The sequence below is a fragment of the Capra hircus genome, chromosome 28, assembly GCF_001704415.2.
Source record: "Capra hircus breed San Clemente chromosome 28, ASM170441v1, whole genome shotgun sequence".
NCBI lineage: Eukaryota > Metazoa > Chordata > Mammalia > Artiodactyla > Bovidae > Capra > Capra hircus.
This window is the reverse complement of record NC_030835.1, coordinates 35,181,086-35,209,084: the sequence shown is the minus strand read 5'-3', so window position 1 is coordinate 35,209,084 and position 27,999 is coordinate 35,181,086. Positions and strand designations below refer to the sequence as shown.

The window sequence follows — 27,999 nt, the reverse complement described above, 5'->3', positions numbered from 1 at the left end:
ACAAGAAGAACTTGGAGTGAAAAAGGGATTAAAGATGGTGGAGGCACAGGGCATGTCATATTACATGTTTATTTAAAAGCAAAATGGAGATTTCCCTGGTGGCCCAAGGGCTAAGCTCCGAGCTCCCAATCCAGGGAGCCTGGGTTCAATCCCTGGTCAGGGAAATAGATCCCACAACAACTGAGACCCAGTGCAGCCAAATCAGTTCAGTTCAGTTGCTCAGTCGTGTCTGACTCTTTGCAACCCCACAGACTGCAACACACCAGACTTCCCTGTCCATTGCCAACTCCCAGAGCTTGCTCAAACTCAGGTCCATAGAGTTGGTGATGTCATCCAATTGTCTCATCTTCTGTCCTCCCCTTCTTCTCCTGTCTTCAGTTGTTCCCAGCATCAGGGTCTATTCCATTGAGTCAGTTCTCTGCATCATGTGGCCAAGGTATTGGAGCTTTGTTTCAGCATCAATCCTTCCAAGAATATTCAGGGTTGATTTCCTTAAGGATTGACTAGCTTGATCTCCTTGCAGTCCAAGGGACTCTCAAGAGTCTTCTCCAACACCACAGTTCAAAAGAATCAATTCTTCAGCACACAGCCTTCTTTATGGTCCAGCTCTCACATCCATACATGACTACTGGAGAAATCATAGCTTTGACTAGATGGACCTTTGTAATGTCAAAGTAATGTCTCTGCTTTTTAATATGCTATCTAGGTTTGTCATAGCTTTTCTTCAAACGATCAAGCTTCTTTTAATTTCATGGCTGCAGTCACCATCTGTATTGATTTTGGAGCCCAAGAAAATAAAGTCTGTCACTGTTTCCATTTAGTGGCAACCAAATAAATATGAAAATAAATTATTTTTTAGAATATATGTAAAGAGAAGAAGTGAAGTAGTAGAAGAAACAGATCCCTCCTAATTTCTCAACTGAGATTATTCCTCTGTATTTGTTTTCTGGAGAAGGTTTTTTTTTGTTTGTTTTGTTTTTCTTTTTTAATATTCTCTGTCTCCTTTCTTTGAGAATGTCAGCCCAGCACCATTTTTAGTAGCTGTACTTCTAGCAAAACTTGTTCTGAATATCTGTGGTGTGCAGTCATCTGAGATTTTCCTATTTGTTCCAAGGTACTTGGAGGACTGATTTGGTTTTGAAATTTACAGCTAACATCCACTGAACTTGGACATAATCTTTTCATGTTTACTGTGCATCTTTCACAACGTAATGACTTCCAAGCTTCATTTACTCTGATTCATACTGAACAAGTAAGCTTGAGAGGTGGGAGAGGCTGGAGAAAGAGAAAAGGCTTATCCTTAGTGTTTTTGTTATTCTGCCACGTTTTTGTTGCACTACTTTAATTGGCCCTTGAGTGATATTATACTGAACACTTTAAAGGAAAAAACTCATTTAGAATTCCTGCTTGGGGAAGAAACGTGGATCAGGTGGGAATGAAGCACAGCATTGAATTGCTGCTTCATATGACCATTCACCCCTGGGGCCAAGTATTATCAGTTATTTGTTTACATCTTTGATAATTCCATGCAGATGAAACTGGCAGTTTGTCAGTCTTCCCCCACCCCCCACCCTGGTCCCACTCACCAGGCAAAGAAGTTTTTAAAAAGAAATTTTGCTGTAAGGAAACTGATGCTCAGAGAGTTTATGTAACCTGTTAATCTCACTTTAAAAAATATTTATTATATACGTAATATACATTATGGATGTAATATTATATATTACATCCAACTAACAGCTAGTAACTACAAAAGAACTTTGATACTTTGAAAATGACCATATTGAATGTATTTGTTTACTACCATATATATTCCTCATAACCTAATTTTGTAAAATGATTGATGGTACTGCATCTTAGAGTATGAAAGTAAAGGAAGTTAAAAACTACAGCTACTAGACAAATACATGACAGAAGAAAGAGATCTATCGACTGATTCTGGCAGATTTTCCCTGAAAGCTTGAAAAGGTAGGATATGTTACATAGATGACTTTAATATGAGCTAAGTATGTTTTTAGTTCAGTTCAATCGCTCAGTCGTGTCCGACTCTTCGTGAACCCATGAATCGCAGCACACCAGGCCTCCCTGTCCATCACCAACTCCCAGAGTTTACTCAAACTCATGTCCATCGAGTCGGTGATGCCATCCAGCCATCTCATCCTCTGTCGCGCTGTTCTCCTGCCCCCAGTTCCTCCCAGCATCAGGGTCTTTTCCAATGAGTCAACTCTTCACATGAGATAGCCAAAGTATCGGAGTTTCAGCTTTAGCAGCAGTCCTTCCAGTGAACATCCAGGACTGATCTCCTTTAGAAGGACTGGTTGGATTCCTTGCAGTCCAAGGGACTCTCAAGAGTCTTCTCCAACACCACAGTTCAAAAGCATCAATTCTTCAGTGCTCAGCTTTCTTCACAGTCCAACTCTCACATCCATACATGACCACTGCAAAAACCATAGCCTTGACTAGACGGACCTTTGTTGGCAAAGTATTGTCTCTGCTTTTGAATATACTATCTAGGTTGGTCGTAACTTTCCTTCCAAGGAGTAAGCGTCCTTAAATTTCATGGCTGCAATGACCATCTACAGTGATTTTGGAGCTCAAAAAAATAAAGTCTGACACTGTTTCCACTGTTTCCCCATCTATTTCCCATGAAAGTGATGGGACCGGATGCCGTGATCTTTGTTTTCTGAATGTTGAGCTTTAAGCCAACTTTTTCACTCTCCTCCTTCACTTTCATCAAGAGGCTTTTTAGTTCCTCTTCACTTTCTGCCATAAGGGTGGTGTCATCTGCATATCTGAAGTTATTGATATTTCTCCCAGCAATCTTGATTCCAGCTTGTGCTTCTTCCAGCCCAGCGTTTCTCTATGTACTCTGCATATAAGTGAAGTAAGCAGGGTGACAATATACAGCCTTGACGTACTCCTTTTCCTGTTTGGAACCAGTCTGTTGTTCCATGTCCAGTTCTAACTGTTGCTTCTTGACCTGCATATAGGTTTCTCAAGAGGCAGGTCAGGTGCTCTGGTATTCCCATCTCTTTCAGAATTTTTCACAGTTTATTGTGATCCACACAGTCAAAGGCTTTGGCATAGTCAATAAAGCAGAAATAGATGTTTTTCTGGAACTCTCTTGCTTTTTCAATGATCCAGCGGATGTTGGCCATTTGATTTCTGGTTCCTCTGCCTTTTCTAAAACCAGCTTGAACATCTGGAAGTTCACGGTTCACGTATTGCTGAAGCCTGGCTTGGAGAATTTTGACCTTTACTAGTGTGTGAGATGAGTGCAATTGTGTGGTAGTTTGAGCATTCTTTGGCATTGCCTTTGTTTGGGATTGGAATGAAAACTGACCTTTTCCAGTCCTGTGGCCACTGCTGAGTTTTCCAAATTTCCTGGCATATTGAGTGCAGCACTTTCACAGCATCATCTTTTAGGATTTGAAATAGCTCAACTGGAATTCCATCACTTCCACTAGCTTTGTTCATAGTGATGCTTTCTAAGACCCACTTGACTTCAATTCCAAGATGTCTGGCTCTAGGTGAGTGATCACACCATCAATTGATTATCTTGGTCATGAAGATCTTTTCTGTACTGTTCTTCTGTGTATTCTTGCCACCTCTTATTAATATCTTCTGCTTCTTTTAGGTCCATACCATTTCTGTCGTTTATCGAGCCCATCTTTGTATGAAATGTTCCCTTTGTATCTCTCATTTTCTTGAAGACATCTCTAGTTTCCTCTTCTGTTGTTTTCCTCTATTTCTTTGCATTGATCGCTTATCTCTCCTTGCTATTCTTTGGAACTCTGCATTCAAATGCTTATATTTTTCCTTTTGTCCTTTGCTTTTCACTTCTTTTCACAGCTATTTGTAAGGCTTCCTCAGACAGCCATTTTGCTTTTTTGCATTTCTTTTTCTTGGGGGTGGTCTTGATCCCTTTCTGCTATACAGTGTCACGAACCTCATTCCATAGTTCATCAGGCACTCTTTCTATCAGATCTAGGTCCTTAAATCTATTTCTCTCTTCCACTGTATAATCATAAGGGATTTGATTTAGGTCATACCTGAATGGTCTAGTGGTTTTCCCTACTTTCTTCAATTTAAGTCTGAATTTGGTAATAAGGAATTCATGATCTGAGCCACAGTCAGCTCCTGGTCTTGTTTTTGCTGACTTTATAGAGCCTCTCCATCTTTGGCTGCAGAGAATACAATCAGTCTGATTTCGGTGTTGACCATCTGGTGATGTCCATGTGTAGAGTCTTCTCTTGTGTTGTTGGAAGAGGGTGTTTGCTATGACCAGTGCATTCTCTTGGCATAACTCTATTAGGCTTTGCCCTGCTTTATTCTGCATTCCAAGGCCAAATTTTCCTGTTACTCCAGGTGTTTCTTGACTTCCTACTTTTGCATTCCAGTCCCCTATAATGAAAAGGACATCTTTTTTGGGTGTTAGTTCTAAAAGGTCTTGTAGGTCTTCACAGAACCATTCAACTTCAACTTCTTCAGTGTCACTGGTTGGGGCATAGGCTTGGATTGCCGTGATATTGAATGGTTTGCCTTGGAAACATACTGAGATCATTATTAGTGTAATTATTAATGACATGCCTTTTCCCTAGTATTTGGGTACAAAATTCCTTTTCCCAAGAATTGTAGCAATCTTTCCTTTATTTCTTTAAAGTTTCTGGAAATCAATCTGAAACTTTACTTGAAATCATTTAGCTTCCAAGATTGACTTCGATTGCATTTTATTCAAAGGCTTCATTCTTTGTCCTTTTCCAATCACAAAAGGAAAATAGTTTCTATTAGTAGTTGGGTGATCTCTATGTACCTAATTAGATTGTATTAATAAGATGAAATGGGCATGATTGGCTAATGTACACTTAGGTACTTTTAAAAATCTCATTTTGGTGTAGTGATTTTGATTCTAACTTTGTCATGTCCTGTGAATAATTTTGTAAATCATTATTGATGCTACTAATAAAAGCATTCATGATGTTACCATTTTTAACATACTGAGTTTAAAGTCTTAATTTCACAGACATTTGTATTTATTTTTCAGTGTAAAAGATGAAGTACAGCAGTGTGGAAATAAGGTTCAGGTGAAGTGGGAATTAATAACTTTAATTTGAATGGGATTATTTGCCATTTTAAAGAACTACTTGAAACTTTAAATTCTTTCTTACACAAGACTATGAAGGAAAGCTGGTAGAATGAATTGTAGTCTGCTTCTGAAAATGAATGTGAACTAATTATTGGGTCATTTCAAATCAGTAGGTGCAAATGAATCTCCATAGGCTTTCACTGTGATTGCAAACTAAAGCAACTGTAATAGATATCCTATATAGTGAGAGAAAAATTTAGAAAGTAAAGAGAAATACTTATGCCAGAATTATGGCATCTACATACAGTATACGTCATACTGCTCTACAGAGTGTATTTGAGTAGACTATAGACTAGTAGAGTGTATCTGCGAGTTTTTATAGAAAATACCCTTCAAAAATTCCTCTCCCGTTGACATTGCTGACAAGTCTACTATTAGAATTGATCACAAGAGAAGTATCTTTCCTCTTTTTAGAAAACACATATCACTCACTCAGGTGGCATAGGTTGTAATCAATTCTTCACAGAGTACCTTCAAAACTCGACCATGTCTGTTACAGCTAGGAGGGATCAGGACGATGGGAAAATTAGAGAAGAAAGATAATTATGTACTGGGTGATATTGGGGAAATTCAGGAGAGAGGGGTGAGCAACAGAAGTGGGAAGGGGTTGAGTACAAAAGTCCAAGTTCTTTATCATTGCCCCCAACTCTTCTTCCAGCAAATAATGTTAAACTTGGAGATTAGATGATGCTGGGCTAGATCACCTCTTGGTACATTTGAAATATACTGAGTGCTTTCTTAAAATATTTTCCAAGTAAGAACTTGAATATAGACTGTGCTTACAGTTTACAGATGTGTCCTTTTAAACGTACAGATTCTATAAAAGGCAGTAATTTGTATGAGTGATTAAAAAGTCCCATGTGGCTTTTTCATAGAAAAATAAAATGTATTATTAATTACCCAAACATGCAGAGTTCTGATTTAAAACAGAACAAAATTTCATGCCAATAAATTCAACTCTGTATGTAAATGAAGTGACATAAGGTAATAATTAGCCACAACTTTTGCAATTGCCAGACCAATCTGATCTACTTAAACAAAACAAAATGTTCTTTAAGAGTTCTGCCTATAGATAAATCTTTTATACAATGCAAGATGTCTTATAATGAAGTAGAAGTTATTTAAGGTAAAGTCAACTTTATTCAACCTTAAACTGTTTATTTTTGTCATACACAGATTAAATCAGCAGATTTTTATTGAAATTCTACCACATATCAGGCACTATCTTAGGTTTTCTCCCTGATATTAAGGAGTTTCCCTTTTAATTTGGCTAGCCATAAGCCAGAATGATTAGAAGAATAAAAATTATTTATAGTTTATGTTAGACCATTTTCTCATGTTGTGGACATTTTTTTTAACTTAGTGTAATCATCTGGCAAATTTTCTTTACTTTGTTTGCACCAAAGGAGAATTTTTGAGATGAAGATGTGTATCTCTTTATATTCATTTTGTACATAAAGTGAGTCCTTGTGAAAACTATAGATTGAAAGGCTGTTCTCTGCCAGGCACTTATCTAAGTATAATGATAATTAGAAAAATGGGTCAGAAGCAGATCCTGACCCGAAGGCATAGTTGATGGTAGGGGACAGAACAGTGGCCGAGAATGAAACAGAACCAGCTGTACAGTAGGCTGTGCCAGTCTCTCTAATAGATGAGACAGATCTGTGTGTGTGTGTGTGTGTGTGTGTGTGTAGTGTAGCAGTCAGATTGCCCTAGTATATGTGTGTGTAACATTTTATATTTTCTTTCTTTTTAAAATTTTATTTGTTGATTTATTTAGTTTTGGCTGCATGGGCTGAAGGGCACGTGGGCCTCAGTAGCTGGGGCTCGCAGGCTCTAAAGCATAGGCTCAGTAGCTGTGGCAAACAGGCTTAGTTGGCCTGCGATGTGTATGGTCCTCCCAGAACAGGGATGGAACCTGTATCTTGCATTGGCAGGCGGATTCTTAATGACTGGACGATGAGGGAAGTCTGAAAATTTTTATATTTTCAATTTTCTATTTCTCCCCCCAAATTAAAAATTATACTTGTCCTAATACCTTTCTTCTCTAGCTCAAAGTGTGGAAATAGCCTCTGGTACACATTCCCTAAAATCCAGGCCTTCATCATATTTTAGATGATTACATGCCTGGTATTTTCTAGTCTCTGTCTTATCTAGAGGCTTCGTAAAATTATGTAACTTGGAATGGCAATAGAAAAATAATGTATGAATGTGTTAGAAATCCCCTATAGAATAATGGACAGCTTGTGTCTGAAAGGATACACAGATTTCTGAAATAAATATTACATGAATATAAGATATAAATGTTGAAACCTGAGGACTTAACAGAAAGAGAAATTCATTAAATATTTTAATTATTGATACTTTGATTTATGCTATACCAAAGCATCAACTGTTTGGGACACAAACAATGATAAATACTTCTCAAATTTGAGAGAGAGGTGTTACTTCATTCCTGTTTTAGTGATGTAAACATGAAAACATGAAGATCACGTGGCTTTTCCACCTGACGAGTTTTTAGTTTAAGTGAAAGGGGTCCATGCTTGCTGACCGGGCACATCACCACGGGTCACCACTGTGGGCTGTGCGGTGCTTAGTCACTCAGTCATATCCGACTCTTTGCAACCCCATGGACTGTAGCCCTCCAGGTTCCACTGTTCATGGGAATTCTCCAGGCAAGAATACTGGAGTGGGTTGCCATGCCCTCCTCCAGCGGATCATGCTAACACAGGGATCGAACCCATGTCTCCCACATTGCAGGTGGATTCTTTACCATCTGAGCCACCAGGGAAGCCCAAGAATACTGGAGTGGGTAGGCTATCCCTTCTGCAGGAGATCTTCCCAACCCAGGAATTGAACCGGCGTCTCCTGCGTTGCAGGTGGATTCTTTCCCAGCTGAGCTACCAGGGAAGCCCACTGTGGTCTATGGAACAATTAAAATTAGAAACAATTGGAGTTAAAAGATTAATAGAGGAATTTATTAACCTTGATTTTTTTTGGACAGGCCTATTTTATATGTCTTTGGCTTTGCTTTGTAGTTACCAACTGACAAGTGGATACAAGCCTGCCCCAATGGACCTGAGCTTTATCAAACTCACCCCGTCTCAGGAGGCTATGGTGGACAAGTTGGCGGAAAATGCTCATAACGTGTGGGCTCGGGATCGAATTCGACAGGGCTGGACCTACGGCATCCAACAGGTATGTGGGACCTTTGCTCTACAGCACATGCTCTGAGATTGACTTAAAGTGGGGACTATTATGATTTGTAACAGAAGAGATTAAATAATGACTATATTGAAACTTACATCATATAAATATCTTTAATGTACATATGCATTGAAACACTTGTTTATTGCTGAACTCAAGAAGTTAGACCTCCTCAAGTCTGGTTTTTATCATGAGGCACCCAGGGAATGTTTCCAGACCAGTGATTTATAATGTGGTTTTATGACATTTCTCTGAGATTGTTTTTTAGGACAAGTATGTAAAATATGATAATATCAAGATAAATTAATAATAAAAGAGGTCCATAATTTCACCTTTAACGCCTCAGATGAATTTCATAATCCAGATTTTTTGAATGGTAGTAAAATGAGGTGGTTCCATAGTGCCCTCAGCAGAGCAGCAGACTACGTATAAATTATTCTTTGTTCAACAGTGTAGACTCTTTAGCAGTGTAGCAGTGTAGCTTAGTTTTGGATAGGCAATGGCACCCCACTCCAGTACTCTTGTCTGGAAAATCCTATGGACGGAGGAGCCTGGTAGGCTGCAGTCCATGGGGTTGCTAAAAATTGGATATGACTGAGCGACTTCACTTTCACTTTTCACTTTCATGCATTGGAGAAGGGAATGGCAACCCACTCTAGTGTTCTTACCTGGAGGATCCCAGGGACAGCGGAGCCTGGTGGGCTGCCATTTATGGGGTCACACGACTGAAGTGATTTAACAGCAGTGTAGCTTAGTTTAAAAAAGAAATTCTTTTTCTAGATTTCAGAATCATGAATCTCTATTTTTTTAATTTTTTAAAAAATGTTATTTGTGGCTGCTCTGGGACTTTGCTGCTGTGCCTGGGCTTTCGATGCCTATGATGAGCGGGTGCTATCCTCCAGTTGCAGTGCGCAAGCTTCTCACTGCCGTGACTTCTTTTGTCTGGACTACTCTGCTCTAGAGGCGCAGACTGCAGCGGTTGTGATGTGCAGGCTTAGTTGTCCTGTGGCATGTGGGATCTTCCCAGACCAGGGATCAAACCCATGTTCGCTGTACTGGCATACAGATTCTTAACCGCCGGCCCACCAGGCAAGTCCATGGATCTCTATTAATGGCCACACTCGTGAGAATAACTAACAGTCCCTGGGTCTGTATGGGGGTAGCAAAACAGAGCAAACTTTAGCCTGTCTCTTAGTGACTGTGTGACCTTGGAGTGGCTACTTAAATTCTCTCTGCGCCACTGTTTCCTCACTAAATTATTGAATTTCAGGCAAGAACACTGGAGTGGGTTGTCATTTCCTTCTCCAGTGCATGAAAGTGAAAAGTGAAGTCACTCAGTCATGTCCGACCCTTCGTGACCCCCTGGACTGCAGCCTACCAGGCTCCTCTGCCCATGGGATTTTCCAGGCAAGAGCACTGGAGTGGGATGCCATTGCCTTCTTTGGAGAAAGGCTTAGCACTTAACAAATAGTACAGAAAACTATTATTATTAAATGGCAGTTACTATGTCTAGAGTTTTATGTGTGTTTTCTTAGAACAATTCCATGAAGGATGAACAATTTTTATTCGCCATTCACACATGTTACACAGGAAACTTGAAAGCAGTTTGTCCAGTGCTGCTCAGGTGGCAGAACCAGGCTGGGAATCAGTCCTTTTGCGTCCGGAGCTCAAATTCTCCTCTTCTTGTCACCGTGCTTCTTGGCAGCTCATGGTGGGCAGTACCTCTACTTAAAGCTTTTCAGGACTAAACTGGATTGTTACTTAACAGCAGGATGAAGACTAAATGTTGATCTGATATTTCCAAAATTCTTCTTAGCCCACAACTTTTGTCATTTCACAGGCTAAGGAAAACTGCATAGCCTTGATTTACTTCATAAAATAAGCTATTATTGTATTGAATTCAAGTTGTTGTAACTGAGGAGATTCAATACTCAGCCGGCTTCGGCACTGTGTGTGTGTGTGCATGCGTGCGTGCGTGCGTGCGTGCGTGCGTGCGTGTGAACCTCAGCCATATGCCACAGGGGGATTGGGGGGTCCTCACTGTTTTTTTGCCAAAGGAGTACTCCCTTGCCTTGCAGACCACATGAGTCTGTGGGACAAACCAGGACCCCTCTGTTCTCCATCTCTTCCTTGTGCAGGTGGATCTTCCTTATAAAAGCACCGAGTTCTGTCTGAGTTGGCTAAAGCTCTCTTTGGAACTTTCTCCACCCTTTCTCCCAGCTTCCACCCCATTCCCCACTGACAGAACACAGTTTTGCTGGGTTATCTGAATGAGCATTGTCTTTAATTTTTCGTCACCCTCTGTTTAAAATAATCTGGTTCAGCATGGGATTGTAAACTCCTTGAGAGCAGGCGTTTGCTTGAATTTCTTCTGTGTTCGCAGCACACTAGATTTCAAGCACTCATGTGCATGGAAACCCCTGGAGCAGCTTCTTTGTATAATCAGATCCCCAAAACACCATGTCCAGAAAGTGTGATTCATCAGAGGCCTGTTAATTTTTCTCTAGGAAAAGCTGGGGGGCAGCAACCATTTTGAAAGAGAGGGGTTCTGGGTAATGTGGTGTAAAGCTGTTTATGGTGCTTATTTTTTGCGGGGTGGCTTTAGAGTGGCATTACCCAATAAGCAATCCAGATGATTTGAACCCTGGTCCAAATGGTCAGGTAGTCAGTATAAGGTATTTACTGCAGATTTTCTAGAGAAGGGGAAGAAGAAATTGAGAAATAGTTTTCCTTGTTTCTCCCCAGCCAGAACAAATGCTGTCCACCAAATAGCTTATATTTTTTGGAGAATGTTTGGGAATATATACAGCCTCCAAATTGCTCTTCATGCTAAGATAAATTGAGATTGAATATGCCTCTTGGTGGCGACAGCAATGGCACCCCACTCCAGTACTCTTGTCTGGAAAATCCCATGGATGGTGAAGCCTGGTGGGCTGCAGTCCATGGGGTCGCTAAGACTCAGACATGACTGAGCGACTTGACTTTCACTTTTCACTTTCATGCATTGAAGAAGGAAATGGCAACCCACTCCAGTGTTCTTGCCTGGAGAAGCCCAGGGACGGGGGAGCCTGGTAGGCTGCCGTCTATGGGGTTGCACAGAGTCGGACACGAATGAAGCAACTTAGCAGCAGCATGCCTCCTGGAATATGGAAAGTTTGATAAAATCTGCAGCAGTGAATGAATGCAAAGAAGTAATTTCTTAAGTGTTAGAAAGACTTGCAGTCTTGGGGCATCTCCACTGCCCAGATTTTGTATTTACTCTTAAATTATGTATCCTTTTGTTAAGATAGCCTGTCTTCTTGCTTGGTCCTTGCCATTTTAATCATGCTTTAAACTTGGAGCCTCTTTTATAAAAGAAAATTGTGAGGTTTGCAGTTCTTTTAATACCCCCGCTACTACCAGGTTCACTAGTTGATGGAGTCAGAATATTATTTTTTTAAGCTATTTATAGTCATGAGGTGGCCATCCACGCACTGACTTTTCTCTGAGGAAGGGACAGCAGCCTTGTGTTGTACATTGACTTAAAAGTCAGAGAGATGATGGTTACTAATTAGGCTCTTTTTGTAACAAAGACCTGTCAGTCAACTTGGCAAGGAAATGGTAGGTTCTCTTAAGTTAGCCCATTGCCTTTTATTCTTGACAGGTGGATGATGGTTATTGAGATCATTAAAGTTGACTTCTGTTATTGCTGTTATTTTTACACTTTATTTTCATGGAGAGAGCCTAATTTACATTGATCAGTGACTCACTTGATAGATTCTTCATACTGGGAGTATTTCACTAACTCCTACAACCTGGAAAGACAAAGGGAAATTAGAAGGCACAATATCTACCTTCAGACACTTTGTATTTTGATGTATTTGGTGCCTGTGTCATTTCCAAATGCTGTTGCTTGTCCTTTAATGATCATATACCTTTTTTTTTTTTTTCCTTCCTGTAGGATGTAAAGAACAGAAGAAACCCTCGGCTTGTTCCCTATGCCCTTCTAGATGACCGAACTAAGAAATCCAATAAGGATAGCCTCCGTGAGGCTGTACGCACACTGCTGGGATATGGCTACAACCTGGAGGCACCTGATCAAGATCATGGTATTTCCATTTCACTTTCTTCTCCTCTCATTGCAAAATCACATTGTAAATTCTTTAAAGCCAAATGCATGAATAAAAGGGAGTGTGAGATAAGAGTCCTTTATTTGAAGTATGTGACTCAGGCCAGGTATTTAGGGAACTTTTGTCCTGAAGGACACTTAAAGGACTAGGTCATCTCTCAGCAGAGGGACTCAAGACCTTGGTGATTCTGCAGAGGGGGAGAAATGAGTTTACCTTCTCGAAGAGTCTGAGGATACAGTTAATTCTGTGATTCTGATATTGCCCCTCAATCCCACTCACCTCACCAGCTCTCTTTCAGAAGAGCTGATTTTAGTTTTTGATGGGAGAACAGTAAGTCCTCTGCATATGAATCCTCAAGTTGTGAACTTTCGAAGTTGCGAATGTGGGTTTACATGTCCAATCATGTCAGGCCCGAGTGATGCTGCAGCTTGCCCCCCGTCTCCTATTGCTGACGATCCTTCAGCTCCAGCATTTCTACCTGCTCTCCCTCCCTGAGCAGTAATTCTTCTTGCCTGTTCGCTTGATGCCAACCCCTATATCCAGCCGTTGTACTGCACTACTGTAATTTTCAAAGTTCTGTAACGTAAGGGTAAAAATCTTTTCTTTATTTTTTGTGTTTTTATGTATTATTTGTGTGAAAAGTATTCTAAACCTATTACAATACTATATAGCTGACTGTGTTACTTAAGCGCCTAGGCTAATTTTGTGGAACTTACGAACAAATTAAACTTGTCAAGATGTTTTCAGAATGGAGCTCATTCATATGTGGGGAACTTACTGTAAATCTAGGATGATGAGCTAGTGTTTTCTAAATCTTCATTATTTAGACTCTCGCATTTAGGCCATAGTAATTAATTAGCGCAATATTTTGCTTTAAGGAAAACGCTCTAGAACAGACACTCAATAAATGTGTTGAATATATGGATTTTTAAAGGGTTTATGAAGAACATATTTCCTTTGAATAATACCTTTTAAGAATATGGCTTAAGATAGTCAACCCCTTAATCATTTGCTCCTGTGGTTTGAGTTGTGTTAACATCCATATTTTAAAATTGCCAAAAATGACATGAGTTGTATGTTTCATTGCAGTGCCTATATTGCTTGGTAGAAAACTATTAAGATCTATGCCAAATATTCTCTAATGACTAATATTTTTAGTGTATTATCTCTGCATAGAAATTCAACCTTAAATAGTAATGATTGCTAATATTTATATAATGTTACTATGTGTAACAAGGGAATATTTATACATGGTTATCGTGTGTCACTGTTCAGTTGCCCAGGCATGTCCGACTGTCTGACTGCGTGGACTGCAGCACACGAGGCCTCCCTGTCACTCACCATCTCCCAGTGTTTGTCCAAGTTCACTGGTGATGCCATCCAGCCGTCTCATCCTCTGATGGCTCTTCTCCTTCTGCCCTCAATCTTTCCCAGTATCAGGGACTTTTCCAGAGAGTCAGCTGTTTGCATCAGGTGACCAAAATACTGGAGCATCAGCTTCAGCATCAGTCTTTCCAATGAGTATTCAGGTTTGATTTCCCTTACAATTGACTGGTTTGATCTCCTTGCTGTCCAATGGATTCTCAGGAGTCTTCCCCAGCACCATAGTTTGAAGGTGTTGATTCTTTGGCACTCTGCCTTTTTTATACTCCAGCTCTCAGAACTGTATGTGAACACTGGGAATACCATAGCCTTGATTCTATGGACTTTTGTTGGCAGAGTAATGTCTCTGCTTTACAACACACTGTCTACGTCTGTCAGCTTTTCTGCCGAGAAGCAATTGTCTCCTGATTTCATGGCTGCTGTCCCATCCGCAGTGGTTTTAGAGCCCAAGAAGAGGGAATCTGTCACTACTTCCACCTTTCTCCCTTTCCCCTCTATTTGCCGTGAAGTAATGGGTCTGGATACCATCTTCTTAGTTTTCTTAATATTTAGTTTTAAGCCATCTCTTTCACTCTCCTCCTTCACCCTCATCTAGAGGCTCTTTAGTTCCTCTTCTCTTTCTACCATTAAAAGTATCATCTGCATATCTGAGGTTGATGACATTTCTCCTAGCAATCTTGATTCCAGCTTGTTATTCATCCAGCTTGGTATTTCACAAGATGTACTCTGCATATAAGTTAGATAAGCAGGGTGATGATATACAGCCTTGATGTACTCCTTTTGCAATTTGGAACCAATATGTTGTTCTATGTCCAGTTCTAACTGTTGCTTCTTGTCTCATATACAGGCTTCTTAAGAGATAGGTAAGGTGGTCTGGTATTCCCATTCTTTTAAGAATTTTCCAGTTTGTTGTGATCCACCCAAAGGCTTTGTTGTAGTTAATGAAGCAGAAGTAGAATTTTTTTGGAATTCCCTTGGTTATTTTGTGGTTCAGCGGATGTTGGCAATTTGATCTCTGGTTCCTCTGCCTTTTCTCAATCCAGCTTATACATCTGGAAGTTCTCAGTTCATGAGCTTCTGAAACCTAGCTTGAAGGATTTTGAGCATGACCTTGCTAGCATGTGAAATAAGTTCAATTGTGTGGTAGTTTGAACATTCTTTGTCATTGCCTTTCTTTGCGATTGGAATGAAAACTGACCTTTTCCAGTCCCGTGGCCACTACTGAGTTTTCCAAATTTGCTGGCGTATTGAATGCAGCACTTTAACAGCATTGTCTTTTAGGATTTGAAACAGCCCAGCTGGAACTCCATCCTCCACTAGCTTTACTTGTAGTAATGCTTCTCTTAAGGCCCACTTGACCCCACACTCCAAGAGGTCTGGCTCTAGGTGAGTGACCACACCATTGTGGTTATCTAGATCATTACAACACTTTTTTTTTTTTACAGTTCTTCTGTGTATTCTTGCCACCTCTTCTTAATTTCTTCTGCTTCTGTTAGGTCCTTGCCGTTTCTGCCCTTTATTGTGCTCATCTTTGCATGAAATGTTCCTTTGGTATCTCCAGTTTTCTTGAAGAGATCTCTAGTCTTTCCCATTGTATTGTTTTTTCTCTATTTCTTTGCATTGTTCATTTAAGAAGGCTTTCTTATCTCTCCTTGCTATTCTCTGGAACTCTACATTCAGTTGGATCTTTCCCTTTTCCCTCTGGCTTTTTCTTCTCTTCTTTTCTCAACTATTTGTAAGGCCTCCTCAGACAACCACTTTGCCTTATTGCATTTCTTTTTCTTGGGGTGGTTTTGGTCACCGTCTCCTGTACAGTGTTGCAGTCTTCCATCCATAGTTCTTCAGGCACTCCATAACCCTTTGAATCTGTTCATCACCTCCATTGTATAATCATAAGGGATTTGATTTAGGTCGTACCTGAGTGGCCTAGTGCTTTCCCCTACTTTCTTCAATTTAAGTCTTAATTTTGCAATAAGGAGCTGATAATCTGAGCCAGTCAGCTCCAGTATAGAGCTGTTTTGACTGACTATAAACAGAACTTCCTCATTTTCAGTTGCAAAGAATGTAGTTAATCTGAGCAGTATTGACCATCTGGTGATGTCCATGTGTAGAGTTATCTCTTTAGTTGTTGGAAGAGGATATTTGCTATGACCAGCATGTTTTTTTGGCAAAAAGATAAATTATTGTCATTTTTTGGTTATACTTTCAGACATTTATGTATATTCCCAATAGATTCAAGGAATTCTATTCAAGGGAATCCCAATCTATTCCCAATAATCGATTCAAGGGATTACAGAGTGCCTGAAGAACTATGGATGGGAGTGTGTAACACTGTACAGGAGGTGGTAACCAAAACCATCCTCAAGAAAAAGGAATGCAATAAGGCAAAGTGGTTGTCTGAGGAAGACTTACAAATACCCACTCATGAATTATTATGAGTAAACTCATAATTGCAAGTGTCTTTGTCTTACATCTTTTTAGTGACTGTGGTATCCTATGGAGAACTTAAGTCATTAGTAATAGTGTTAAGAGCTCCTACTTTCAAAAATCTACAAACCTTTGTTTTTAATATAAATTTATTTATTTTAATTGGAGGTTAATTACTTTACAATATAGTATTGGTTTTGCTATACATCAACATGAATCCGCCACTGGTATACACGTGTTCCCTATCCTGAACCCCCCCCCACCTCCCTCCCCGTACCATCCCTCTGGGTCGTCTCAGTGCACCAGCCCCAAGCGTCCAGTATCATGCGTCGAACCTGGACTGGCGATTCATTTCTTATATGATAGTATACATGTTTCAGTGCCATTCTCCCAAATCATCCCACCCTCGCCCTCTCCCACAGAGTCTTAAAGTCCGTTCTATACATCTGTGTCTCTTTTGCTGTCTCGCATACAGGGTTATCGTTACCATCTTTCTAAATTCCATATATATGTGTTAGTATACTGTATTGGTGTTTTTCTTTCTGGCTTACTTCACTCTGTATAATAGGTTCCAGTTTCATCCACCTCATTAGAATGGATTCAAATGTATTCTTTTTAATGGCTGAGTAATACTCCATTGTGTATATGTACCACAGCTTTCTTATCCATTCATCTGCTGATGGACATCTAGGTTGCTTCCATGTCCTGGCTATTATAAACAGTGCTGCGACGAACATTGGGGTACATGTGTCTCTTTAAATTCTGGTTTCTGCGGTGTGTATGCCCAGCAGTGGGACGACCTATTAAATTCACTCTTTAATGAGCAGTTGGATACATTAAGGACACAAATATTCATTAAGAATGCCTGTGATAGTATACCATTTTCCAGTATTTTCCATACTTTAAAAATATTCGATTCAACTACTCTATTAGGTGTATACCTATTACGCATACAACAAATATCTAGCAAGTATACAATAGTCATAGATATTTTTGAGCCTCCTTCTAACTTTATATTTTCTTACCTTTGTGTCTCCCTAGATAGTATTAGATAGGAGAGATAACAATCTATATCTTTTCTGCTGGAAAAATTTTATAATGATGATAGTAAAGGTTCAGTGAAAAAAATCATCCATGGTTTTAAAGCCTGACACAGCAACCACTTGATATCCTCCAATTTTATTTTTATTCCTTTCTACATGAATATTTATATTTTGGCTATCTAGACGCTTAGTAGTGTGTTCTCCACTTTCTTCCCCAACTCTGCTTTATTTTAAACATTTTTGGAAGTTATTTACCCTACATTTATATGTATTTCCTATACCATTACTTTTCTGATATTCATTGAAAATTATATAGAGCACTGCCAATGTTAAGCTGACTCAGTTCTTAAGTTACACATGACAGCCAGCTAATTAAAGAGAAAACAGTAAAGAAACAAACCCACTACAGCTCAGAGAAATGATTAATCGTGGCTGTAACAATAACCTTGAGTTTTCAAGGAATTAGTTAATTGCAGGCAGTATTCAGGGAGGAGAGTACATTTTACCCTGTATAAGGAAACATGCAGTATATGCTAGAGAAAATAATGATGATTATATTTATAGACATTAATAATTATGGGCATAAATTATGTCAGATACATCTGACACATTCACGTTTAGTGAGAATTATATTCAGGAGGATGCTGGATAAGGTGTTGTTCTGATAACGTACATATTTACGTACATATTATTTACAAGTGTAATATAATCTTGCTTAACACATCAGTGAAGCAATGTGTTAGTAAGTTATGCTTCCCTTTCTTGTGACTTATATGAATTTCAAGAAGGAAGAAAAGCAGCTTCAGTTCAGGTCAGTTCAGTCGGTCAGTCGTGTCCAACTCTGTGACCCCATGGACTGCAGCATGCCAGGCTTCCCTGTCCATCACCAACTCCCAGAGCTTGCTCAGTCTCTTGTCCATCAAATCAGTGATGCCATCTTTGGGTTTCATATTACTTTCATATTTCAGATCATCCTCATTTCCATTTGATTTTAATATGTAGTTATTGAACATCTACTGTGCTTATATTCAACAATGAATGAAAAAGTTTTGCCCACAGGTAGATTTCATTATAGGCAGGGAAGGTAGACTAAATTTTTCACACTTTTGTGTGATGTAAGCATTAATCCCCAAGTATCCCAGCAGTGGTTTAACTGAGCTGTCAGAAAAATCTTAAAGAGATGTATTAGTTATCTACTGCTGTGTAACAAATCCCTCCCTAAAATTTGATGGCTTAAACCAACAAACATTTGTTGATCTCAAAGTTTCTATCTTTTAGGGATTTGTGAATGGATTCATTTGGCTTCCCAGATGATGCTAGTGGTAAAGAACTCACTTGCCAATGCAGGAGACACAAGAGGCATGGGTTTGATACCTGGGTTAGGAAGATCCCCTGGAGGTTGGCATGCAGCCCACTCCAGTATTCTTGCCTGGAGAGTCCCATGGACAGGATCCTGGCAGGCTAAAGTCCATAGGGTCACAAAGAGTCAGACGTGACTGAAGCGACTTAGCCCGCACACACAAGTGGATTAGTCAGGTGATTCTGGATCATGGTGGCTCAGATGGTAAAGCATCTGCCTACAATGCGGGAGACCCAGGTTCAATCCCTGGGTTGGGAAGATCCCCTGGAGGTGGGCATGGCAACCCACTCCAGTACTCTTGCCTGGAAAATCCCATGGACACAGGAGCATGGTAGGCTACAGTCCACAGGGTCACAAAGAGTCGGACACGACTGAGCGACTTCACTTCTGGATCATGGCCTCTCTTGAGGTTTGTGTCAAGTCCACCAGGGCTGTGGTCATCTGAAGACTTCAGTGGGGCTGAGGGATTTGCTGCTAAGACAGTTCAATTGCATAATTGTTGGTTAAAGGACTCAGATTTTCTCTGTGTATTGGCAAGAGATCCAGGTTCCTTGTCATGAAGACCTCCTCACAGAGATACTTCCTTCGCATAGCAGCTGGCTTCCCCCAGAGTGAGTAATCTAAGAGATAGTGCAAGAAAGAAGCCTCACTGCTCATTGCAGTGACTTCTACCATATTCTGTTTGTTGGAAGTGAGTCACTCAATGCATCTCACACTTAAGCCCACAGTTTTTTAGAGAAGTGTGACAAAATATTTGGAGATGTGTTCTCAAACCATCTACTTAGAAGAATCAGTAGGAATCAGTCAGGTTCATTTGTTCAGACAGAGGGAATTGCGTGTGAAGGCTTGGCAGTCCAGGAAAGACTGCACCTGGGAACTTTCAGTTGGCTTTGCATGGCTGAGTATCAAGTAGAGTTTGAGAAGTAGAAGGAAATGAACGAGAGAAGGCAGAGACTGAAACAGAAGGTTTTTCTGCTTAAAGAATCACTCCATTTCTCTTTGGAGAATGGGCTGAATGTGGACAAACTGAAAGGTGGGGACAGCAGTGTGGTGGTGATGAGGAGTGTTTTGGCACTCCTGAACTTTTTCTGGCCTGAACTTAACCAGTACTGTGCATAGAAAGAATAGGACAGACTCGTTTGACATTTGGAAATAGAATCAGTAGAAAGATGAAGGGGGTGTCTGGAATGGTTTTGGAACAGTCAGAGATGGGAAATTGGAGAGATTCTGAGTTTGGAATTTCAGTTTGAGTTGTGTTTGAGACAACTATACACAGCAACCAAGACTCAGTTTACACACACACATATACACGTTTGTGTGTGTGTAGCTGAGACTATTGCTAGAGAGAAAGAGAGGATTACATTTTTCCTTTCTTTAAATAGGAGAAATTTAGACATTTTTAAGAAGCGGTTTCTGGTTCTAAGAAAAAGAACCAGTGGAAAGGAGAGGTTGAAAATAAAGGAGAGGAACTTGATGAAGCATGATATGAAGATGATTAGGGGTGGGGAAATGAAATTTACAACACAGATAAAAGATTTGGCCTTACATAAGAAGAACACATGCACCACTAAGCTTGATGGCGGAGCAGTCAGGATTTAAAAAATGCACTAAACTATGTTATGGAAAATCAGGAAGAAGCTGGGGAAATTGTTACTGTTTCGTTAGAATTTTCTGTTGAAATATTAAGTGAGGCTGTTTGCTCAGAGAGAAAAGTGAGAGAGTGATGCTGTGTGTTAGAAGCCTTGGAGAGACCAATAAAGATTTTCTGAATATAGAATTCTGGTTGAGTTTCCCTTCAGCACTGTGTATATCCATCCCATTGCCTTCTGGTCGCCATGTTTTCAGATGAGACAGCAGCTGTTACTCGTATGAAGGGCTTTGTATGTATGTGCTGCTGCTTTCTTGGTGCTTCCAAGGTCCTCTCTTTGTCTTTCAGTAGTTTGACTATGATGTGCATTGTGCGTTTCTTTGAGTTTATCTTACTTGGATTTTGTTGAGCTGCTTGTATCTGTAAATTAATTTTATTCACCAAAGTTGGAAAATGGTTTGTCAGTATTTAAGTATTCTTTCTGCCTCTTTCTCTCCTCTCCTGAGATTTTCATTATGTGTACATTGTTAGGCTTGCTGCATCTGGCAGGTCTGTAAGACTCTGCTTATTTTTCCTCTTTTTCCCCCCCCCTGCTTTACATACTTAATAATCTCAGTGGATCTTTATTCAGATTCATTGATTCTTTCTTCTTCAAGCTCAAACCTGTTGTTTTGCCCCTCTAGAGAATTTTTAATTTCAGTCATTATAATTTTTAACTCCAGAGTCTATTTTTAAAGTAATTTCAGTCTCTATTTATAATCTCTATTTGGTAAGACATTTTTCTCATACTTGCCTTAAGTTCTTTAGACAAGGTTTCTTTTAATTTTTTGGATATATTTGAAATAGCTAGTTTAACATTTTTGTCTAAAAGTCCAGTATCTGGGATTCCTCAGTGACAGTTTCTATTGACTTTTCCCCTCCATATATATAAAACATACTCTCTTATTTGCATGTCTCACTATTTTTGTTGAAAGTTGAACATTTTGAACAATAAAATGAGGCAGCTCTGGATTCTCCCTTCCTCCAGGATTTGTTATCATGTTTGTTGTAATTGTTGTTACAGTTGTTGTTACTTATTTGTTTAATGAATGTTCTTAACTTGTTCTGTAGAGTTTATTCTGTTTATCATGTGTGGCCACTGAAATCCATGGGACATACATAAGAAAGACTCATTTTCCATGTCTGAGTTCGTGTGTCTGAGTTTGCTGTTAGAGAGATCAAAATACTAAGCAGGGATTGGTGGTAGAAAGAGCGTTCTTGCCGGAGGGGGAAGTGTACCTGATGTAATTGAATACAGAAAGAGATGAGGGAAAATTGATTATCAAGTTAGGCTAAGATACAGAGTGTAAGTGGGGAGAGAACAGCAATAGTTGGAAATAGAAGGATTAGGCTATAAAATATGGAATATTTTGAAAGCCCCAGCTAAGAAGTCTGGTAAATTTGTATGAGAAATTCTAGCCTCAGAAAGTTTTAAAGCGAAAGTTTGATTTGTGGTTAGAGTGTTCAGTAGCAGTACTATGACGACGGTGGAAAGGAACAGATTGGAGGGGGAGAGTGCTTGGATAGAGAGACCAGTTGCGAGGCTTTTGGAAACATGTGATCTTCAGAAGAAGGATGGTGAAAAATGGAAATGAAAAGATAGATGTGAGATGGTTTGTGGAATGAAGCAAAATGTCTGGTGATCACTAAGATACGATTTAAAACTTTAGTTTGTAATTGGCTATACTGTTTTGCTGACATCAGAAAAATTAACACCATATTTTTTTTTTAACTTTAAACTTTTTATTTTGTATTGGGTTATAGCCAGTTAACAATGTTGTGGTAGTTTCTGATGAACAGCAAAGAGACTCAACCGTACATTTTCATGTATCCATTCTTCAAACTCCCCTCCCATGCAGGCTGCCACATAACATTGAGTAGAGTTCCATGTGCTATACAGTAGGTCCTTGTTGGTTATGCATTTTGAATATAGATTATGTAGCTTATCTTAGGGCCTGATATTTTTGTTAAAATTGAATCTGTTTTTGTTAAGTCACGCAGCCGTGTTCATCTCTTTGCGACCCCAGGGACTGCAGCACACCAGGTCTCCCTGTCCCTCACTATCTCCCAAAGTTTGCCCAAGTTTATGACATCCATTGCATCAGTGATGCCGTCCACTAATATCATTCTCTGGCACCCTTTTTCTCCTTCTGCCCTCAGTCTTTCTCAGCACCAGGGACTTGTTCAATGAGTTGGCTGTTTGCATCAGATGACCAGAATACTGGACCTTATGTAATTCATCAGGGTTATAATTTATTTTCTCTTAGTCAGCAGAATGCTGATTTATGTATTCCAGGATGAATATGAACTCAGTGTTGAAATTGTGCTATCTTTGGAGAATTGTCCTAAATAATATTTTAAGATATTTGGAAAAGTCATCTATGCTTATTCATTAAAAGGTTTTATAATTGCTTACTTATCAGTTCAGTTCAGTCGTTCAGTCGTGTCCGACTCTTTGTGACCCCATGAATTGCAGCACGCCAGGCCTCCCTGTCCATCACCAGCTCCCGGAGTTCACTCAAATATCACTTTAGATCTAAAGGATTCTAGATAAGTGTAAACTTTTCAAGAGACTAGTCTGCCTTCCCAGAGAAGGCAATGGCATCCCACTCCAGTACTCTTGCCTGGAATATCCCATGGACAGAGGAGCCTGGTAGGCTGCAGTCCATGGGGTCTCGAAGATTCGGACGTGACTGAGTGACTTCACTTTCCCTTTTCACTTTCATGCATTGGAGAAGGAAATAGCAGCCCACTCCAGTGTTCTTGCCTGGAGAATCCCAGGGACGGGGGAGCCTGGTGGGCTGCCGTCTCTGGGGTCGCACAGAGTCGGACACAACTGAATAGGCTTAGCAGCCTGCATTCCAGCTTATTATAAATAACGTATACTTTTAATCTATAGTTAGATCTTGACTGCCCTCTAGTGGTAAGCGTCTCTTGGTGTATGGTTTAGATGCAGTGAGTGTAGCTATTGTAGGTCCTATTTGAATGGTCATTGGTGTTTGCCTTCTTGATGGTAGGATCTCTGGGGTACAAGGAACACAGTATATTATCAGACCTTGCCCTTAATCTTAAAGTGGTTTTTAAAGGCCTAAATCCTGAATTTTTTCTTTGAGTAGCCCTGATAGAGTGCGATGGGAATTTATCTGCTGTTCAGTTTTTAAAATGTCAGTTACTATTGCACTTATTATAACTGTATAAAAATCATTTATGTAACATACTTACATGAGCTAGAAATATACGAATATAGAGTGTTTAAATTCAAGCAAAGAATAACAATTGCATGTTTGGAGAAAAGTTCTGTATTTTGACAGCGATGCTGCTGGTTACCTGTTTGGCAGCGTTCCTGTGTCCAGGGCTCAAGAGAGTCTTTGTTCTTAGATTCAATTCAGCAGGTACTTATAGGGCCTACTTTTGTGTTCAGCTGCTCAATGTTTTAGGATATGCAACAGAAATTTGTTGCAGATTGCCTGGGTATTTTTTTTTTTTAATGTCTGTGGATTCAGATTTCCACTTAGTGATTTTATCAAGAAACAGAATCCTGATCTGTTTCTTCTTTAAACCGTGATTGCAAGCTACTCTATAGTAATGTAAGAAAATTAGAATATAAACTGAGCCTCGTGGACATTTGGAGGAAAATCCGTGAAGCGTGCAAGTCCTTTTCATGATATCTATGAACAGCATGTTCACTTCAAGTTCAGTTGAATGCCATCAATGAGTGTAAGAATAGTGCACCAATTATGACCCAGAAATTCCACTCCTGATGTATATATCTGAAAGAATAAAAATAATAACTCAAAAAGATACAAGCACCCCAGTGTTCCTAACAGCATTATTTACAGTAGCCCAGATATGGAAGCAACTTAGGGGCTTCCCTTGTGGGTCAGCTGGTAAAGAATCTGCCTGCAGTGTGGAAGCAACTTAAGTGTCCCTGTTGACTCAGACGGTAAAGAATCTGCCTGCAGTGCAGGAGACCCAGGTTCAATCCCTGGGTTGGGAAGATCCCCTGGAGAAGGGATTGGCTACCCACTCCAGTATTCTTGGTAGAGAATTCCATGGACAGAAGGGCCTGGTGGGCTACAGTCCATGGAAGCACAAAGAGTCTGACACGGCTGAGCAACTAAGTGTCCATCAACACATGAGTGGATAAAGAAGGTACGGTATAGACATGCAATGGTATATTACTCATAAAAAGAAGAAAATTTTGACATTTACAGCAACATGGATGCATTTGAAGGGCATTATACTAAGTGAAATGAGTCAGAAAGACATATACTGTGTGGTATCACGTATGTGTGGATCGCAATGAATTGTGGAAAACTCTTAAAGAAATGTGAGTAACAGAGTGCCTTACCTGTCTCCTGAGAAACCTCTCTGTGGGTCAAGAAGCAACAGTGAGAACTGGACTTGGAACAACAGACTGGTTCCACACTGGGGAGGGAGTACAACAAGGGTGTAAATTGTCACCCTGCTTATTTAACTTCTATGCAGAGTACATCATGCAAAATGCCAGGCTGGATGAATCACAAGCTGGAATCAAGATTGCAAGGAGAAATATCAGTAACCTCAGATATGCAGATGACACCACCCTTACGGCAGAAAGTGAAGAAGAACTAAAGAGCCTCTTGATGAGGGTGGAATAGGAGAGTGAAAAAACTGACTTAAAACTCAGCATTCAAAAAACTAAGATCATGGCATCTGGTCCCATCACTTTATGGCAAGTAGAAAAGTGGAAGCAGTGACAGATGTTATTTTGTTGGGCTGCAGAATCTCTGTGGACAGTGACTACAGCCATGAAATTAAAAGAAGCTTGCTTCTTGGATGTCTGTGACAAACCTGGACAACATATTAAAAAGCAGAGATGTCACTTTGACAGCAGAAGTTCAGAAAGTCAAAGCTATGATTTTTCCAGTTCAGTTCAGTTCAGTCGCTCAGTCGTGTCCAACTCTTTGCGACCTCATGAATCGCAGCACGCCAGGCCTCCCTGTCCATCACCAACTCCCAGAGTTCACTCAGACTCGCGTCCATCGAGTCAGTGATGCCATCCAGCCATCTCATCCTCTGTCGTCCCCTTGTCCTCCTGTCCCCAATCCCTCCCAGCATCAGAGTCTTTTCCAATGAGTCAACTCTTCGCATGAGGTGGCCAAAGTACTGGAGTTTCAGCTTTAGCAGCAGTCCTTTCAAAGAAATCCCAGGGCTGATCTCCTTTAGAATGGACTGGTTGGATCTCCGTGCAGTCCAAGGGACTCTCAAGAGTCTTCTCCAACACCACAGTTCAAAGCATCAATTCTTCGGCACTCAGCCTTCTTCACAGTCCAACTCTCACATCCATACATGACTACTGGAAAAACCATAGCCTTGACTAGACGGACCTTAGTCGGCAAAGTAATGTCTCCGCTTGATTTTTCCAATAGTCATGTGTTAATGTGAGAGTTGGACAATAAAGAAAGATGAGTGCCAAAGAATTGATGTTTTCGAACTGTGTTGCTGGAGATCCAACAAGTCCATCCTAAAGGAAATCAGCCCTAACTGTTCATTAGAAGGACTGTTGCTAAAGCTGAAGTTCCAATACTTTGGCCACATGATGCAAACAGTTGGGTCACTAGAAAAGACTCTGATGCTGGGAGAGATGGAAGGCAGAAGGACAAAGGGACAGCAGAGGATGAAATGCTTAGATGATGTTATGTCGCAAATTCTATAGACATGATTCTGAGCAAACTCCGGAGATATGGAGGACAGAGGAGCCTGGCGTACTATACACAGTCCATGGGGTCACAGAGAGTCGAACATAATTTAGCAACTGAACAACAACAAATGTCTGGAATCTGAAAAAGTAAAAGAAAGTAGTGAATATATTTACGAAAAAGAAATATGCTCACAGAAGTAGAGAGGAAAGAAGTAGTTACTAGTGGAGAGAGAGAAGGCGGGGGGAGCAAGGTATAGGCGTAGGTGATTAAGAGGTACAGACTACTATGTATCAAATAAGGTACAATGATATTTTGCACAACACAGGTAATAGAACCCATTTTTTATAATTATAAATGGGGTAAAACCTTTAAAATTGTGAATCACTGTTGTGCATATATACAGTGGTGTACATCAACTATACTTCAATAAGAGAAAGAATAGTACAGCAGCTTGAGGTCAAGGAGAAAAAAGCCAGGATGAACAAATTCTTCATCATTGCCTCTTACTGACCCAGATCTTCTTTATAGTCCCCCTATTTTTATTACCGTTACTAGTAGGGAAGATTAATGATGAATCTTAATATCAAGAGAAATTTGTAGTAGGATTTTAAGGAAATTATGTAGTGGTTATATTTCTATATCAGATTTCCCAATGTATTTGGACTTAAACTAATATTAAAATTTATTTGGCTCTTTGAGCACACTTTGCATTTTGTGGAGTCTGATATCCTGGAAACTTAAAATAGGAAAAAGGACCCATGAATTTTTCAGTAATTTAGATTTCTAAAAAACGGAATATTCCATACTTAGCAAATCGGGAGTTTAATCTGTTAGTCCACATGAGAATGTAATAAGTATGATTGTATTTACAAATGTCAGCATCACTAAAAATAAGGATAAATATGTTGAGGGCATTTTATTTTCCTGACACGTAATCTCCCAAGGTTCGTGTAGTTCCTTGATCATATTCTGTACCTCTGTGACGCATTTCAGGAAGATTACAAGCATGACTTAAAGAAACAATGGATCAGTGTCCTGTTTTGGGGGAGACACTGACTGGAAATGTGTCGTTTCCTATTTTTTTTTTTTAGCACCATGACATTTAGAATTATCTTCTGAATAGTAAATTTTCTTGCCCTTGAAAAGTAGGTTACTATTCAATCTTTCAAAAATCATTCAGTTTTTAAATAATAGATGTGAGAAATTTTTTCCATTTACCGAAAAGGTAAAGGTGAAGGTTTTTCTCATTCAAGTCCCTTTCCACTCCTAACTTGAATGTATCAAAAGCAGACCTTTTCTTTTCAGAGAAGGTTATACATGCTGTCTGCTCTATAGAGTAGTATAAATGCCTCATTTTTAAACTCAAAGCTATGGTTTTTCCAGTAATCATGTATGGATGTGAGAGTTGGACTACAAAGAAAGCTGAGTGCAGAATTGATGCTTTTGAACTGTGGTGTTGGAGAAGACTCTTGAGGGTCCCTTGGACTGCAGAGAGATCCAGCTAGTCCTTTCCAAAGGAAATCAGTCCTGAATATTCATTGGAAGGACTGATGTTGAAGCTGAAACTCCAATCCTTTGGCCACCTCATGCAAAGAGCTGACTCATTTGAAAAGACTCTGATGCTGGGAAAGATTGAGGGCAGGAGGAGAAGGGGACGACAGAGGATTAGATGGCTGGATGGCATCATTGACTCAATGGACACGAGTTTGGGTAAACTGCAGGATTTGGTGATGGACAGGGAGGCCTGACGTGCTGCAGTCCATGGGGTCTCAAAGAGTTGGACATGACTGAGTGACTGACCTGAATGCATCTATTTTTTCAGGAAGATACTTGAGTGTCTTGCATGATACAAGTGTGTGACTTTTGAGGCTTCACTGTTGAATACAGGAGATTTGCCTGGAGCAGACTAGGCTGTTAGGTGTGAGCATGTGTGTGTATGTACTTGAGGTGAAAAAACAAAATATTGTTTATTCACAAATTGAACACAGCTTTTAAAAGGTTTATCAGATATAGTTC

General features: G+C 39.9%; 1 protein-coding gene across 1 annotated transcript in view; it reads left to right on the top strand.

Moving 5' to 3' along the window:
* The window catches only part of RYR2 (ryanodine receptor 2), an 814,256-nt gene that overhangs the window by 502,764 nt on the left and 283,493 nt on the right, over window positions 1–27,999 (top strand). The window contains exons 26-27 of the mRNA XM_018042460.1: window positions 8,182–8,341; window positions 12,291–12,438. Of these exons, the coding sequence (XP_017897949.1) occupies window positions 8,182–8,341; window positions 12,291–12,438 (308 nt within the window). The remainder of the gene's footprint in view (window positions 1–8,181; window positions 8,342–12,290; window positions 12,439–27,999) is intronic.